This window comes from Amphiura filiformis, chromosome 13 (genome assembly GCF_039555335.1).
Source record: "Amphiura filiformis chromosome 13, Afil_fr2py, whole genome shotgun sequence".
Taxonomy (NCBI): Eukaryota; Metazoa; Echinodermata; class Ophiuroidea; order Amphilepidida; family Amphiuridae; genus Amphiura; species Amphiura filiformis.
In genome coordinates, this window is record NC_092640.1 from 7,309,418 (window position 1) to 7,327,029 (window position 17,612).

At 36.7% G+C, this 17,612-nt stretch overlaps 1 protein-coding gene and 1 long non-coding RNA gene across 2 annotated transcripts; both read left to right on the forward strand.

Moving 5' to 3' along the window:
• Positions 1-5,210: 5,210 nt before the first annotated feature.
• On the forward strand, positions 5,211-6,881 carry LOC140167942 (uncharacterized). The gene is made up of 3 exons (XR_011861094.1): positions 5,211-5,340; positions 6,288-6,536; positions 6,711-6,881. It is a non-coding gene; the product is annotated as an uncharacterized lncRNA (long non-coding RNA).
• A 2,179-nt stretch (positions 6,882-9,060) lies between these two features.
• Positions 9,061-17,314, forward strand: LOC140167385 (ATP-binding cassette sub-family C member 9-like). The gene is made up of 8 exons (XM_072190691.1): positions 9,061-9,099; positions 12,929-13,063; positions 13,221-13,383; positions 15,060-15,100; positions 15,757-15,960; positions 16,267-16,341; positions 16,751-16,823; positions 17,205-17,314. The coding sequence occupies exons 1-8, from the start codon at positions 9,061-9,063 to the stop codon at positions 17,312-17,314; spliced, it is 840 nt and encodes a 279-aa protein (XP_072046792.1).
• The last annotated feature ends 298 nt before the right edge of the window (positions 17,315-17,612 follow it).

Genomic DNA, 17,612 nt, shown 5'->3' on the forward strand with positions numbered 1-17,612 from the left:
TTTTCAATCGGATTTTTCCCGTTGAAAAGACAAAACTGATGTTAAAGATAGCAATAATATCATCAATAACATTTTGAGTCAATTTTATCCATAAAACAATACAGGATAGGATAGATAATTACTTTGACTTCAATGTGGTCCATATAATGAAGATTTTGATTCCACAACATTATTAGATCTGTTATCAACATATCAATTATGCACTCATAGGCAACCAAACATCATGCTATCAGTAGTCCACTGATATGACCTCGTGGTCATTCCCCCGCTTTGACCATGTCATTTTTTTGATATGCTGATTGCTGAACAAGTTTATGTTTATATGTGTAGGCCTAACCTATGATAACTTTTTAAGTCATAATTAATTCAAACATAACTTTGGCAATACTCAATCGTTTTCGTTCGTTGAAACGGCAAAACATACATTCTTTTCCTTACAAATCGAATTAGCAGACATCAAAAACATTTCCACCACGAGAAGTAAAAAAATAATTCATACCAATAGAAGAAGGCTATAATCTTAGCTAATCTTTAGTGTACACAAACCCCATCTCAGAATTAGGTACCAGCGCCCTATGCGCTGGCGAAAAAACTGAGACAATCGCAGAAGTCAAGTGATCTTTTGGACAAGATTAACAGGCCCAATCACAAGACACGTGTCGCGGTACAAATTGGTCTATTGAAATCTCATAGGACCTTATTCTTAACTTTGGCAATACTCAATCGTTTTCGTTCGTTGAAACGGCAAAACATACATTCTTTTCCTTGCAAATCGAATTAGCAGACATCAAAAACATTTCCACCACGAGAAGTAAAAAAAATAATTCATACCAATAGAAGAAGGCTATAATCTTAGCTAATCTTTAGTGTACACAAACCCCATCTCAGAATTAGGTACCAGCGCCCTATGCGCTGGCGAAAAAACTGAGACAATCGCAGAAGTCAAGTGATCTTTTGGACAAGATTAACAGGCCCAATCACAAGACACGTGTCGCGGTACAAATTGGTCTATTGAAATCTCATAGCCGGACCTTATTCTTCACAAATCCAAACATTTTGACTTGAGTGTTGCCCGTTTAGCAGACAAAGAGAGGAAGATTGTGATTGAATCATATCCCAGCATGCTTTGTATAAAAGGTTTTAAACCCAATGAGTGCTACGTGCTGATTGGTTACAAGAAGACTGTTATGACTTATTGAGACAACCAACAATATGCAAAATTTCCTGCTCGCTACGCTCGCATTATATGGTAAGACAATTTAAGGTTTTAAATTCGGGTTCCCCAAAATCTTACATGTCTTAGGGGGGCAAAGTTTTTTGGCACGCCGAAGGGGGGGCAAAGTTTTTTGGCACGTCGAAAGGGGGGGGCAAAGATTTTTGGCACGGCCAAAGGGGGGCAAGCGATTTTGGCAGACCATTTTGAGAATTCACCACCCCGGGGGTACACATAATTGATCATGTGCACCACCCCTTAAATTTGTACTGTAGGCCTATCTAATAATTTGAAGGTTAGTTTGCGGGGTTCATTATCGAACTCCAACGGTTTTAGCTAAATATTATTCATTAATTAACATACTTGTTTGGTTTGTGATATTATAAGTGTTTTAAAATTTTAAAATATTAAATCCATACACGGCCGAAGGAAAATTCCTGAATTTAATAAATTCGTGCAGCACACCACCCGCGAAAACCTTTTTATATAACAACACCCTCTATCTGGCCAAAATAATAGGTCACTATACTATATTGAGAAATCGAGGGCGTTTACGCTTGACGTTCTTTGCGCGGGTGGGGAGGTGGGTGTACAAGAGAGATCCGACATGCACAGCAAAACTTAATTAGTTAAAAAGAGGTATAATTCGACAAATTAAAATTTGCCATATAAGATATAATGACTTATAATATTTGTAAGGAATAAGAAATAACATGACTAATGGTGAATTATGACTTCGTGATTTATCATGATTTTTTAGTCATCTACATTATTAATATAATTGAATGACTTATTAAATACCTAATTACAAATCGAAAATCTGATTTTGGATTAATAATGAGTAAATAATTAGTCATTTAATTAGGAGTAGCCCACGTTGACATATTTTTGGTGTTCTCGAAAACTGAACAAGGTATACCCCGGGGTCGTGTCAAATGAAAAAGTAAAATGTAAAAGATACATTAAAACAGGGGGTGCTACTCCTAGTAGTTTCAAAGTTGCACCCATGCATTTTGGGGTCTTTTTCAAATTAGACATCTCGAAAATTAAAAAAGCTGTTACCATGGGTGGTTAGGTGTCTAGAGAAAAAAGATACCCCGGTACGTTAAAAGGAAAGTGTGCTACTCTTCAGTTTCAAAGTTGCCCATGCATTTGGGGGTCTTTTTCAAATCGAAAACTAAAAAAGATGTGACCCCAGGTAGTGTCAAATGAAAGTAAGATGTGATGCGGTCAATCAAAATCAGTCTGCAGTGTATTCAAAGCTCCACATTAGTGAAAACCCTATGGTTACAAAGTTACAACAATTTGAACACCAGTAGGCCTACATTAAAAGGAAAGAAACGCAGAAAATCAAGTTTAAAGTTAGAGTACTTTAATTTGAGTAATTTTTAGCACACCTAAAATACCTGTAGATAGGCCTATATAGTTAACTTAGCAACCGTACCTTTGGTTTAAGATATGGCTACGAAATTTGGCATATCAAAACGCTAAATCCGAGCTTCTTTTGGAATATTTTCACGATTTTTGACAATTATCGAAGTCAGATGGGGGTCAAAAAAGGTTACTTTTCAACATATTGTCTTCACCGGAATTTTATCAAATTCATGTGAAATAATAATGTTTTACCTTTTAATTTGTGCAAAAAAGGTCAATTTTGATTTTTCCACCCCCTACACACATTTTTATTTGGCCCATATCTCAAAACTGGGATTGCCGAGTTCCGACTGATTTTGCTTGATCGCAACACAAATGTCAAAAAAAACCCAAAAAAACCCACAAAAACAACAACAATAACATACACACAAACATAAAAACCACAAAAACAAATATGTGCTCTACTCCTAAAAGTGTAATCCTATGCACCGGATGAAGCATCTAGCTGGGTCCAGCTTTGGGGTGCAACTGAATAGTTCTAAGATCTTGCAAGAGTGCGTAGATCAACAAATAAGTTCTTAGGCCAATTTTATTAAGAAAATGCACTTTTTGCTAAACTCATGCAGAGGCCTACTTACAGGCGATTTTTTTCAAATTCATTCATAATTATTTCTAAATCGAACGTGGTGACCCCTTATTATTCGGTGTTCTAGATGTGCGATCCGCATCGATGAACTTCAACTTGGTGAGAATAATAATTATCATGAAGTAAAATGCAATTACGGAATCTAAGTTCAAATCAAATTCCATACAAATCTAAGTCCATACACATTCCATACAATAAGCCATTTTAGGGGAGAGCGGGGAGTGTTCGCCTTAGGGGCAGGTTCGCCCACTGTGCGACTCTCAGCACTACGGTCATTGGGGATTTGGTGATGGCAAAATTAGGTGACATAGGTCATTATAAACTTCTCATATTAGCTACGCGACATATAGGGACGTGTTCATCGAACTGCAGCCAAAACAAACAAAAAAATTACACAAAACGTAATTTTTTCTTGCATTAATAATGTTGTATTATCATTGATACATAAATACAGATGGTTTTAATGGAAATCTGTATTGGGAACATATAGGATTTGTCACAGATATAATGCAGTTATAAACTCCTTATTCGATTTGTATTTTGCATACCCTGAAGAAAATACAATAATGTGCACAAGGGGCACGTTCGCCCTTTTGAGGATGGGGCATGTTCGCCCTATATCTTCCCCGGGCGGACTTACCCCAAACTGGAGGGCGGACCTGCCCCATCAGCGTATTATGCAAAATATTGATACTTATACCATTAAGGGGGTACTACACCCCTGTGGTAAATTTGTGACTATTTTTGCATTTTTCTCAAAAATAATAACACACTGGTGACAAAAGTTAAGTATATTACTGGGCAAGGAATCCAATTACTACACTGAAATTTCAGTGACTCAAGACAAGCGGTTCCGTATATATATGATAGGAAATGAGGTACATCCTAGCGGTACCTTATTTCGTATCATAAATAACGAACGGCTTGCCTTGGGTCACTGAAATTCCAGTGTAGTAATTGGATTCCTTGCCCCAATAATATACATAAAGCTACATAACTTTTGTTACCAGTGTGTGATTAGTTTTTGAGAAAAATGCAAAAATAGACACAAATTTATCGAGGGGTGTAGTACCCCCTTAAACAAGGTAAAACTACTGAAGAGCATGTTTTTTAAAGTCATGTGGTATCAGTATTACTCATACCACTGTTTATGTCCTAATCCATAATCCACCCGAAGTTGTAAACATGATACGTTTAAGCTCAATTTGGACCCCAACATTTTGACCCGGCCCCTGCAACAAATTTAGTGACTCCCCAGAAGAGAATGATTGCCCTGTATACTCTTGCTAAATTGTTGCATTGAATATGTTATTGTTATGCAATGTTTAAACCTTTTTTTTGTGATTAGGGCGAACACTCTCCGCTCTCCTCTACTATGCATGATTGATCGCTTGCTGCCATGGTAGCTCAAATCGGAACAATTAGCTACAATATAAAGGTTCAGGTAACATTATTATTCAAGTACTAATGCTGACCAACACACGAATATCGTTGACAGGCCACCTAACACCACCAAGATATTCTGTAAAACTATTTCAAGATGTGGTACTGCGGTGGAAACTCGTCAAACATGACAAACCTAAATATTCTGACCAGGACCTGCCTCGTCAATATCTTCTATGTGCTACTGCATTCAACATTGGCCTTGGTATTCATAGCGACTTATGGAATTGTTTTCTACCAAAGTAAATCACAACAGCAATCACGTTATCTCATTAAGCGACCACTGCATAATGTACGATGGATATTTTCGTTTCTTTTAATTTTGATGCAAATGTTTGCCATTGCAGAAGGAATGTTAACAAATAACACTCGCTCTCAGAAATCACAAACAATGCTGATTTTATTGATACCACCTATATGTGGGTTTATTACTGGTATTATTGCAGTGTGTTTGACCCATTTCAGCGAAGTATGGAAGAAAAAATGGCCTTCTTTTGTAGTTGGTATTTATTGGATGTTATCGTGTGGCATGGACATGGTAAGGCTATTTAACCTGTTATTGGATAGTCATTTTGATGTTATGGTCTGCCGGTTTTCAATGCTGCTTATTTTGATTGTTACCTACGGACTTCTGTGCATTGTTGAGATATATACTATGTCACTGGTGAGTATAAGGTCATGTTCATAATATGTGGCCGTACACTACGAATGAGCCGTAAAGTCGGCAAATTGTATTCTGAGTTACAGTGTAAAATGTGCGTGAAGGTCGTATTCATAGGTACCTCAATTTGGTGCGACACATTCCTCCTTTGATAGCGCGAGTCAAACACCGTTTAAACCAATCAATAATCCTATTGCTGAAGAGTATAATAGTCTTCTACCTATATATATAGAATCCTTAATAGCTCTAGTCTTTGTTTGCTTTGGCTAAATCCTGTTCAAGTGGTGGGTTACAAAGCATTGTATTTGGTCTAGGTATGAATAACCAACAATTAACAATGAGTGGATATTCCTGAACCTCGTTGACTTGGGGATGATTTGAAATGACCACCACTGTTTGATATTTATTACCAGCAATGTGGAAAAAGAGACAAATGTAGAACTGAAAAAAGGTACCATTTTGTTGAAGGAGCAGAGTTCACCAAACCATATCCCCGCTTCTGGAATATCGTTTGAAGTCAAATGATAAACCATTTTAAAGCTTATTATGATATATATTTTCTAAACACGAAATAAAACAAAATTGACCGGGGCTGACTTTACGGCTGATTCGTAGTGTACAGTCACATAATATTCTATCCAATGAAGTTCACACTGGAAAAATATTTAGCAACACTTTTTATTAATTCGTAATACGTTTATTAACACTAAAACACTAATCCCATGGGAAAAACTTTTTCATAGTTTGTTGCTTGAAAATGTTATTCTTTCTTAATTTCCCAAATAAACATGATAAAGAACCGGAATGCGGTAAAATTGCTCCCAAAACGAAATGCGCGCGGTATACATGGTATACAGGAAACAAACTAGTTTTTGAGCCTTACTCTTTAATTTTTGTTTCCTTTTTGACAAAACTAACATAACATGATCTATGAACTATTTTTATTAAAGACTTGGACTTGTCGGCATAACTTGACACATGAAGAACTTATTGATTCTGAGGACCAAGACAACCCACAAATGCAGTTTTTGCATGACTACGTTAGTTTTCCTTCCAAGCTGTTACACTGGTGGATATCTTGGCTACTAAGATTAGGCTACAAAAAACCGCTGACAATTGAGGACCTCGGTTGTTTACCTGCGGAACACCAGGCGGCATTAAATCACCAGGATTTCAAGGTTGCTGCCGAAAAAGAAAAGGTAAATCAAGTCTGTATGTTTTAGTTGTTAACAAAGTGAATGAGTACGATATCTTAAACATGGTTGGTTCGGTTAGTAGAAAAATAAAATCCAACAAAGCCGGTATACGAAAATAATGTTAAGTGTTAATTGGTTATTTGGTTATTTAATCATTATAGTATGTCTTAATTTCAGTCTACTGCTTTTGTATCTGGACGCAAACCATCTCTTCTGAAGGTATTCTGGATGCTTTCATGGAAGGTTATAGTTCCATATGGCTTGCTAAGAACCTGTGGCGCGTCACTTGTCTTGGTTGCACCTTATGGTATTGGTGGCATCATTGAATACGTAGAAAGAACGGAAGAAAGAAACACAGTAAGAGAATGTTCGCTTATCATATTTTTCAGTGAAACAAAAAGTTGATTAAAGAGCAGGCTCAGGTTAGTCTTTGTTAAAGAGGACCCAGTTCGTCGTCAGTGTCCTTTCTCGACGGACTATCTCAGGTTAGTCTCTGTCAAAGACGCTCGTGTGGGGGTGAGCGCCAAAGGCGCAACGAGCGAGGGCGAAGCTCCAGCGAGGAGAGGACGTTGCGAAGTCCGACAGTGAGGGCAAAGCTGTTTACACAGTATTTTGTGGGACCTGAGAGCACATCAGTTCAAACAGACCAAATTGTATCCTGAATACGAGGAATGTCCTTCTAATATCATATCATATGATTTTGATTTGTTTGTTGTAATTTTAATACAAATTTAGTGACTGATAAAGGAGAATAATGCTCCAGCGAGACTATGCTAGTACGAAACAGTAAAAGCACATGAGTTCTATTGTTCTATATTGTGATATTTTTCGCTGGGTACAAAATATATCTATGCTAAATCTTATTTACTGTCCCAAGTGTAATATTTTAACAACTCATTAATTCCAAAGGTGACATCATTCCTACAGTCAATTATTGTTTGATAATAAACAAACATTCTTGCTTCATTTCACACAGTATTTCATAGCCAAAATTATTTGATAATAATACTGATATCCAGATTTTTTTCTAGACGGCTACAGCCCTAGCCGCGAATCACTTTCACAGTACTTTTTCAGATTCACTTGCAAATATACACTGTAGCATTTTCTTGGATAACCTACCTACAAATTCTGAATACCATTCGCTAAAAATAAATCAATTTTTTCTATTGCAATATTTTTTATTATTCTTTGCTGACCACAGCATACATTCATATTACTAAATACTCCATTTTCCCCGTTGATTTATCGCAGTGGCCCAGTTCAAATCCGCGCACCACCTGCTTTTCCCCCAATGTTTTATTAACCAATTTATTGTCTTAAATCAAGGATAACACAATTTTAAACATCCATTGCTTTTGTGATATTTTTTTTTTATCAAAGAAACATGTTTGATTTTCATTCACATTTACTTTGCCCATGCTTGACCATAGGCCCTCTCTTACTAAAAACTAACATTTTCAATTTGCAATCAAATTGGCAATTATTTAAAGGTCATATAAAACACCTCTATTCACATCTCTGAAATTTACAAATCTTTACGTTCGCTAAATACCCACTTCAACCCGTAATACATGCGTAATGTTTATTTTGATTCCAATAACCTCATTAAACCTTTTGTAAAATACACTGTATAGCACGAAATCGTACTGAAGTGCCGCGACTTGACAAGTCGTGGCACTTACACGCCAACAACCGCCGCTCAATATATCCAACTACAATGAACCAAATACCGCGGAATTTGCACATCAACTTTGCCCCGCAGGCCTACTTAGAACCACAAACCGCGAAATATGGATATCCAACAAGTTAAAACCACAAACCGCAAAAGACCGACAACAAGCGCCGCTCAATAAGGATATCTAACTAGATTGCTCCGCAGGGTTACAAAGAATCACAAACCGTGAAATTTGGATATCCATCTAAATTGTCCCGCAGGGCTAAAAAGAACCCCAAACATTAAAAAATAATTATCTTGCCAAGTCGTGGCACGCCTATTAACATTAAAGTCACGCGTTAGCTCTGACCAGCAAGTTTTAATAATAAACGACTGGTAAAGTTGTATTAAATTATTTATTGCCATAAATCAAGGTTAAAATAATTTCAAACATTTATTCTTCATATTATTCGTTTGTTAATGCTCGTCTTCTCTCGTTGCAGGATTCCAGAACGTTTCATTATATATCTTTTCAAGGGTTCTTCAGTAACGGCTTTGTACTACTTGCTCTCATATTTGTGGCCAATGTAATTCAGAGACTTTGCATATGGAGATCGCAGTATATGCTTATTTTGGAATCCGTACGTGTAAAAAATGCTATTCAGGTAAATCAAAACAAGAGATATTATGACCCTTTTTACTGTTTGCTTTACTTCATTTTTTTTTCACTATAAAAAATTATGATTAAAATAATTTTACACGTTATAATATGATAATTAGCCTAACTATGGTTATGTCAGAATGCCAAATAGCGATTCGCCTGTTTGTTGAAATCATTCTACGCATGAATTCTTTTAATTATTAGAGAACATGGATTGGACGGCGCGGTACTTCACAGTTAAACACCCTGTATGCCGCCCTCTGTAGCTCACTTATCACGCTGAATCCCCGCTAAATAATTCTGGCTCTCTGGTTATAATCCATGTTCTCAAGTTCATTATAACTCATGCGTGACATGATTTTAACACACAGGAATCGCTAATCGGCATTTTAGACTACCGATACAATAACAACATTGCTTTCCAACCATCAAGATATTAATGTCAGATGGTTGCGTAACGTGCTGATACGAATCAATAACATTATGTTAAAATATTTGCAGTTGGTTATCAATTGTTTTAATGTTATGAAAACGTGTTATACCCTTTATATACCCTTTATATAACATGACATTTAAACGTTTTTGTCAACCTTTTTTATCCTTTAGCGAATGATGCCGAAAACGTTTTGTGTTTGATTGCCGGGTTATCTATCCTGCGACAAAGAGATATGAGAATGAAAACAAAGAAAGATACGAAAGCTGAAGAGTATAGATTAGATGTCCCTATATCCATGATATCTGTCTCTTATTATAAGACACGAAACGTTAAATCACAATAACATGTATGGTGTCACTTTTTCTCCACCCGCAAATAGGCTGCCGTGTATGATAGATCGTTGCAGCTCTCATCTCTTAGTAACTCCAATGATAAAACCAGTATCGGAAGGATAACCAATCACATGTCCACGGATGCTTCGAGTATAATGATAGCTATACAGATGATTCATAGCATTATTTTTGTCCCTCTAGTAAGATATTTTCTTATATATCGTTGGTATCAATACGGTTGTAATTTTTCATTTAAAGTTAGCAACTATTTTAAACTGTTGCGATTTGGTAGTTCACAGCATCTTCCGAAGGGTAGTGAGCTTCGGCAAAAATTGCATTGATCATTTCATAGCAAGTGTGTAGAAGAATTAAAATATTGCAGATATATAGGTCCTGTGATTCTTGAGTTATGAGGGCTGAAACAACAACAACAACACTTTTGTAAAACGTATATAACTCATTAACAACAATAAATCAAGCAAGTTTTCAAAGGATATGATTTGTAGAATGAACTTTTGCAAAACATCAAAGTGTTATTTTCAATAATACCGTAGAAACCCGTCTATAAGGAATAGTAGCGACTGTGATGATAGCATATTTCACGCTAGCGCCCTCCACAATATTATAACATTATGGAATTTGAGCAAATCATTTACCGACACAAGCAGGTATACAATGTATTATTTTATCTTTATTTCGCATCTCACGAGCATAGCTCACTTGGCAAGGCATAAGACTTTGGTTCTTTAGATCGGAAGATGGTGAGTTCGAGCCTCATCACGGTCACACAAACTTTTATAAACAAAATATTGTTCAAACTTTTCATTTATATTTTCTTGCATTTTCTAAAGACTCCTTTCGTGATCATTTTTTTTTTCATATTTAGTTTAATTTATTCTATTGTTTTTCTTTTATTGTTTCTTTTCGTTGTCTTTTTTTCTTGTTTAATTTTATTTTTCTTTATTTTTCTTTGATTCATATAATATTGGCAGGATAAGGAGAGAAGGCAACTAAAGACCCATTCAGTGATTTGCTCATCCGGACGATCGTAAAAATCATCAAAATTCACCTTTGTCATTGTCATAGATGTGGTAACATAGCCTGCTAGTGGTTCAGCAGAAAACCGTGTGACACATAATATACATTTGGCTACATTTTATTATACGATAAATACGAATTTATTAAACATGGTAACAAAATTCTCTAGCAGATCGGTTATACGATGGAACTGGTAGGCATAGGCCTATTTATTATTTATTTATTTATTTATTATTAGGCCTATTATAAATTCGGGATATTAAATATCTTCCTGACGAGACAGATCTGCGCGTGTGGTCAAAGACGATTCCTTACTAGCCACAGACCGTCCGCTGGAATTAGTTGAACATGAACCATTCGCTATGGCTGTTGGTCGGACCTCTCATCTCTCCACATCGATTGTGACCTATAATCCCCGACATTGCCCTTATGAACTCACATCCTCCTGTTTTATTCAATACGCTGGCGAAGTTACGTAATAATCGGATTAACTACCATAGCAATAGGTGAAAACAATTTTGAATATACCGCGTTATACACTGATACGTTCAGGCGGTACCTCTTCATTGAACCATATCATGCTGCACCTGTAAGATTAGTATCTTTGAAAAGACCAGTATTGTATTCAATCTATGATTGCAGACATACACAGTACAGGTGATGAGTGTAACCTGCTTGTAGCGCAGCGCGATATGTTCAAAATTGTTTTCACCTATTGCTATGGTAATTAATCCGATTAATTACGTAACTTCACCAGCGTATAATGGCCGAATAAATTCTGACCATCACTTGGCTTGTTGGATTCGTCTATACTACAATTCGCTGTCGAAGTGACGTAATAATCGCAATAACTACCATCAAGCAGATTGCACTAATCACCCGCGTATGTCACCAAACATAGATTGAATACCACTCTTTTCATAAATACTAATCTTACATGGCGAGTGATTAGCATTTCTTTGACAACTATGGTTCAATGCATAGGTGCCACGTGAACGATGAAGTGCAGGGCTATATATTCGAAATTGTATTCATCAATTGCTATGGTAGTTAATCCGATTAATTACGTCACATCGACAGCGAATAGCCTATGAGTATGGGTTCAAGTGGAACAAAAAATAGTGTATGTCCATTGCTAGCTATGGTAATTAATCATGTTAGTGTTTACATCACTACTTCGGTGAAGATAAGAGAAGTGTGCCTTCTCTACCAACGCCTGTGATATAACAGGTGCAAGCGAAACCCAAGCGAAACAAAATTGAATGACCAGAATAGTTTCCTTTGTCAGATGAATTGATTGAAGTTTTTGAGACACTCTATTCTTGATGGGACAATAGATTCAAATATGGAATAATTATTATTCCTCATCTATTTTTTTTATTGAAAAAACTGCAATTGTGGCAACAGAACAATATTTATTTTGATTTCATTTCAAGTAGAAACAAAATCGTGCTTACGCCAAAAACGCACCCTACCTACCATTCCTCAAGAATTGGGATGGCACAAAGGTGCAACATAGGTTTTTATTGCAAAGACGAGGACAGACAAGTAGTTACAACACATCTGTCTAACCGTGGGTTTCGCTTTTATTTAGAATAAATGCTTTACTAGTTTCTATAAAACCACAAAATTACTAAAAAAAACTATAAAAAAAAACGAAAAAAAAACGAAAAAAAAAAAAAAAAAAAACACCTAAAATTAAAAGTAGAAAGGTAGATTTGAAGAAAGATAAAAACAACATGTCAAAAAGTTAAAATTAAACGAGAATGAAAAAACGGAACCGGTGCCCGGACCATGCTCTCTTCAGCATCTCTTCAGTTCCAAAGTCTGACGCTCTATCAATTGAGCTATACGATCCTGATATACGAAACAGACGTTATTATGTCAATACAATTGATTGGTGTTACAACATACTTAGATGGAATGCATAGCCACCCAGTGCCAGTATATATTTGCTCAAACTCCAAATACAAAAAGCAACCAATTTTATTGAGGGCGTTTCTTAGGTATATCCTTGTAGACGGGGTTTTACGGTATATTGATTTAGATAATGAGAATCGATATTTTGATTGCTTCGACCAACAATTGCACGTCTACCCTTAATCGGGCAATTAGGAAAAGAGCAGTAATATAATACCTACTGTGTTCCCTTTTTCGGACACAATGGTTGATGTCCAATGCCGGGAGTCCAGTGCTCTTTAACCTTTTTGTCAAACTTTCAAGATAATTTGAAATCTATATCATATATAATCATTTCTATTATTATTTCAGATTGTTGCAGTCGTGGTTTCCTTGTTTTACATTTTGGGTACTTCGGTTTGGTTTGGTTTAGCTGTTTATATACTTTTATTTCCAGTCAATATTATCGGCAGTAAAGCACTTTCAAGTTTTGAGAAGAAAACTTTGGTAAATAACCGGTTGTTTCAAAAATGTTACTTTTGTGTGTGTTTGTTTTGATGATTGTGTTGATCCTACCGTGTACTTTAAATATCAAGACAAAGAAGAGACGAAATAAGTTAGTAGAATCTTAGAGAATGATCAAGATGCCTCATTTTCTAAACAGGTGCTTGCCGATGAGAGAGTGAAACACACCCATGAATTCCTGAAAGAAATCAAACTGCTTAAACTTTATGCTTGGGAGCATGCTGTTTGTCAGAATATTAAGAAACTGAGAAGGAAAGAAAACCGTCAGGTACTCTATCGAAATATCGTCATGTCACTAACAGGTAAGCTCACTGCATCTTTTGTTTTGTTTTAAGGGACGCACTATTTGATTTGGAGGGGGACTGGAGGTGAAAGTTAGTTTAAACAACAACAAAAAACTTACCGCACAAGTGTAAAAAATCGCAACCTATAGCGGCGAAAAAACTTGTCCCGGTCTCAACTTCTAGCACACACTTGGAAGTCAAATGGTGCGTCTATAACCCTAACTTCTTGAAGATGTTCATCAGGACTGTTCATGGTAAACTGGTATTTGTAATTTCATACAACTAATCCAAAAATGTCCACTTACTTGCAGACGTTTCGGAAACTCACAGTTTCCTTTATCGATGCTATTGTTGCAGTGACGATCTGTGTACAGCAGATGATTTTTGCTGCTTAGCAACCGAGTTGCCAGTTGATTTCTCAGATCGTCAAAGACGTGACTCAAGTTGTATTGCCCCTCGTCTCGGTTCATGGTTTTTCCCCGCTTTCTGATGGTGATTGCCTCCTTAATCCATCTCTTATATCTATCACTCTCTTTGGAATGATGGGGAGAAGCGAGATCCCCATCATTCCACGGACGTGATATATTCAATCCCATGTAAAAATTGTGACTTGTCATACATTGGGGAGACAGGAAGAAAATTTGGTAAACGCTTGGAAGAGCATAAAACTGAGGCTGAAAAAATTGGTGACAATATAAAAACCAGAGCCACTAGAAAGGCATCCCAATCGGTAGTTCATAAATCAGCCATCACCGACCACGTAGTAGACAACAACCACGTCATCAATTGGGAGGAGGCTAGAATCGTAGGCAAAGAGAGTGATAGATATAAGAGATGGATTAAGGAGGCAATCACCATCAGAAAGCGGGGAAAAACCATGAACCGAGACGAGGGGCAATACAACTTGAGTCACGTCTTTGACGATCTGATAGCTGAGAAATCAACTGGCAACTCGGTTGCTAAGCAGCAAAAATCATCTGCTGTACACAGATCGTCACTGCAACAATAGCATCGATAAAGGAAACTGTGAGTTTCCGAAACGTCTGCAAGTAAGTGGAAATTTTTGGACTAGTTGTATGAAATTACAAATACCAGTTTATAACACTAACTTCCTGAGGGTCGTCGGAGGCGCCTTATATCAGCAAGCTTAGATGTGTTTATAAATACAAGTTTATAAATACGCATAAACATCTGCGCGCTGTCATAACAGCTTTTAGAAAGGAAGTCTGGATGTGACCTTCGGGACAGTGAGTGGTCTTCCTGAACGCAAAGACGGCAAGCGAGACCAGAATTGTGCAGCAACATTCGTCTTTTTTTCAACGTTGTGATATTATATCTAAGCATTTCCGTCAATAACTTTTTTTTCGTTGGCAAATACTTTGATTCATTTTGCTTTTGCATATCAAAAATGATAAATTCGCCTAAGCTTTAATACCGTCCAATTGAACGGTTGTATAAGCTCATAAACCAACTGTTAACGCAGCATCCGAGTTGTTGTCAGTATCTTTGTGGATACTAATAAGCAAGTGCACCAAATAGGCCCTACCGTAAAATAGGCAACACAAATTGAATAATCAGAGTCATTCCCGATCATGTCTCCCAAGGGTTTGTTGGTGACGAAAGAGGCAAATATTGTATTGTTGTTTATGTTTAAGATGTTAAAGTGCCGCGTTTTCTGCTGTTATTTCTTGCAGCAATATGTAGCAATGCAATACCGTTGTTGATGGCCCTAGTGGTAAGTAAAGATTGTTTGATTATGAATATTTAAAGTTTATGCACCATTGGAACATGTTTAACGTAACGGAAGTTATGGTCAAGAAACTTAGATTGGACAGATTAGGTTTCCTGGGCAAGGCCAACAAACTCTGTAAAAAAATTTCGTTGTATCTGATCCAGAAATAACACTTACTTGTGTATGTTTCAAACACTGTTACCGTTGTCAACACTTGATGATGAGTGATTCCAACTGGCAAACGACGCTATATGTATCTCCAGTGCATGTCTTGGTGTTGCCACTTGATTTTCCATCTGCGGATTTTCTTGATCCCAGGTTTAGAAACTCATCAAAATTGTGCGATAATTGATACTGTCCGTCGTCTCTAGTCATGGTGGTGCCCTCTTCTTTTTAATTGATATAGCCTCGTTTATCCAGCGTGCGAATCGTATTTGTTCAGTGCAAATGATCTCCGCTCCTACCGCAACCAATAACATGGTCCTTGTCAACTCCATGATCTGTTATTGCTGGCTTGTTAACAGTTGTTAGTGATTCTTTTCTACCTGCTCTGCTAACCTCCTTCATTTCATTCAATTTGCTTTCTTTGATGTATCGACATTATATGTACCACTACATTTTTTTAAAAGCATTTCTTGCTTTCTTTTTATTCCTGTCAGTCATTTGGGACATACACTTGGCTTTCAGGAAACCAACTGATCCCGGAAGTTGTTTTCCCGTCACTAGCTTTGTTTAACCTTCTTGAAGCATTCCTCAACCAATTGCCGCCAGGGATCTCTGCTATAGTCTCCGGCTATGTTAGCACTAAGAGATTGGACGCCTTTTTGTTGCATGGGAATGAGACTGCGACGGACTCTAACGAGGTAATTGAGAGTCTGGTTATTTGTTACACAAATGCTAACTTTATACAAATACCCCAGTTAACACTTCGATGTTTCAGAACTAAAAAGCCTCAACTCACTATGAACAGCTCTGCAAATCGAGTACAAAGTTGGCAAAACAACTTTTCTATTGATTTTTTCATGATTAATATACTGTATCTTTTACAGTGTCCTGGCAACTTTATGCTCATTTTGTGGGAGCATGTGATGATAAAAAAATTAATTTTTGCTATTGATTCATATATTATTATTCTTAAAGAATATTTTCTATTTAATTATTACTTTTAGGAAGTTAAATGCGATATAGAAATGAAGTATGTGGCAAATGGGATTTCGAAAGACAAACCTGGAGCTTCGGTACAGGTATTATCTTATTTTTTATGTTCGACTGTCGTAAAATTGCTTTTATTGCAAACGTATTGAGCATTTATTTTCTGGGATAGCCTAATAAGCCCAGCAATAAAATTTGCAATGCATTGTGGAACAGTTTTTGCAGTTCTGGGACACTTTACTAGAATAATAATAATAAAAAAAAAACATGAATATTTCACATATTAACTAAAAAGAAAATGATAACATTATTACAATAAAAAATGAATGAATGATAATTAAATCAATTTCCCCACTAGGTCAGAGTTCAAAGTGTCCCAAAACTGCTCAGCGAATACCGGAAGTTACAATGCTATAAACGGGGCATTTTGTCTGGAAGACATTTTGAAGGGTTACAATGCTAATATCGATTGCCAGATTCATTTTCATTATTCATTTTCAGTTCGTGAATTGTTCTCTAGCGTGGGATAAGAAGAACGCAGTTCTGAAGAACATTGATACTGAGATTGAAACAGGTAATTGGCGGCATTTGCCTATGTTTGCGAAGTTTATATTTTAAGACGTATGTTGTGACATTGGCTTTCATTTATTTTATATCAGCTACACTCGGTTTCAGGGAAGACCGTCCGGAAGTCCCTTGCTCAGATTGACGTGAGCGCCCTGTTAATGAGCGACATACGCGGAGCTTTAACTGTTTGCACTGACCAACGTTTTGACGCGTAATCGACAAATCACATTACCGCGTCTGTTGTTATGATTGTCAGACGATTGATCCAATCGGAACCCCACTTCCGTGTTTACGCTGTGCACGCTCTCAAAATGTAAACAACTGCCGTCTTCTTTGACAGAAACTGTAGATCAGTGAACCTTTAATTCCTTCATTTCTTCCTTTCCAGGTAAACTTACCATTATTGTAGGACCTGTTGGAAGTGGGAAATCTGCTCTCTTGGCTGCGATTTTGGAAGAAATGATTTTGATCAGCGGTGTTATCAAATTTCCGAGGTAGTGAAAATACTACAAATTTGCAATGTTTTCAAACCTTTTAAAAGTGCATCAAATCACGAAAATATTTATCTCTTTTCTTGCAGGCGAGTAATACAACCCCCCCCCCCCAAATTATTTAAAATATGCTTATTTGTAGCTTGCATTAGTATGCAAAATTTTAAAATGGTAGGTTTTATCAAAATATTGTGGAATTAAGTGTTGTCGCTCATTTACAAAAGATTACATACAAGTACAAAATGATACTCGTCTTATAAACCCGAGTTGCAAACTTTGCAAAAACTTTCTTCTCGATGTACACC

Bases quoted from the DNA above. Each gene is read 5' to 3' on its own strand.
- LOC140167385 (XM_072190691.1), top strand. From the start codon at position 9,061: ATGGATTGGACGGCGCGGTACTTCACAGTTAAACACCCT. The intron at 13,384-15,059 runs GTAAGCTCACTG...TATTTCTTGCAG, and splicing joins TATCGTCATGTCACTAACAG to CAATATGTAGCAATGCAATA. The intron at 16,342-16,750 runs GTATTATCTTAT...ATTCATTTTCAG, and splicing joins AACCTGGAGCTTCGGTACAG to TTCGTGAATTGTTCTCTAGC.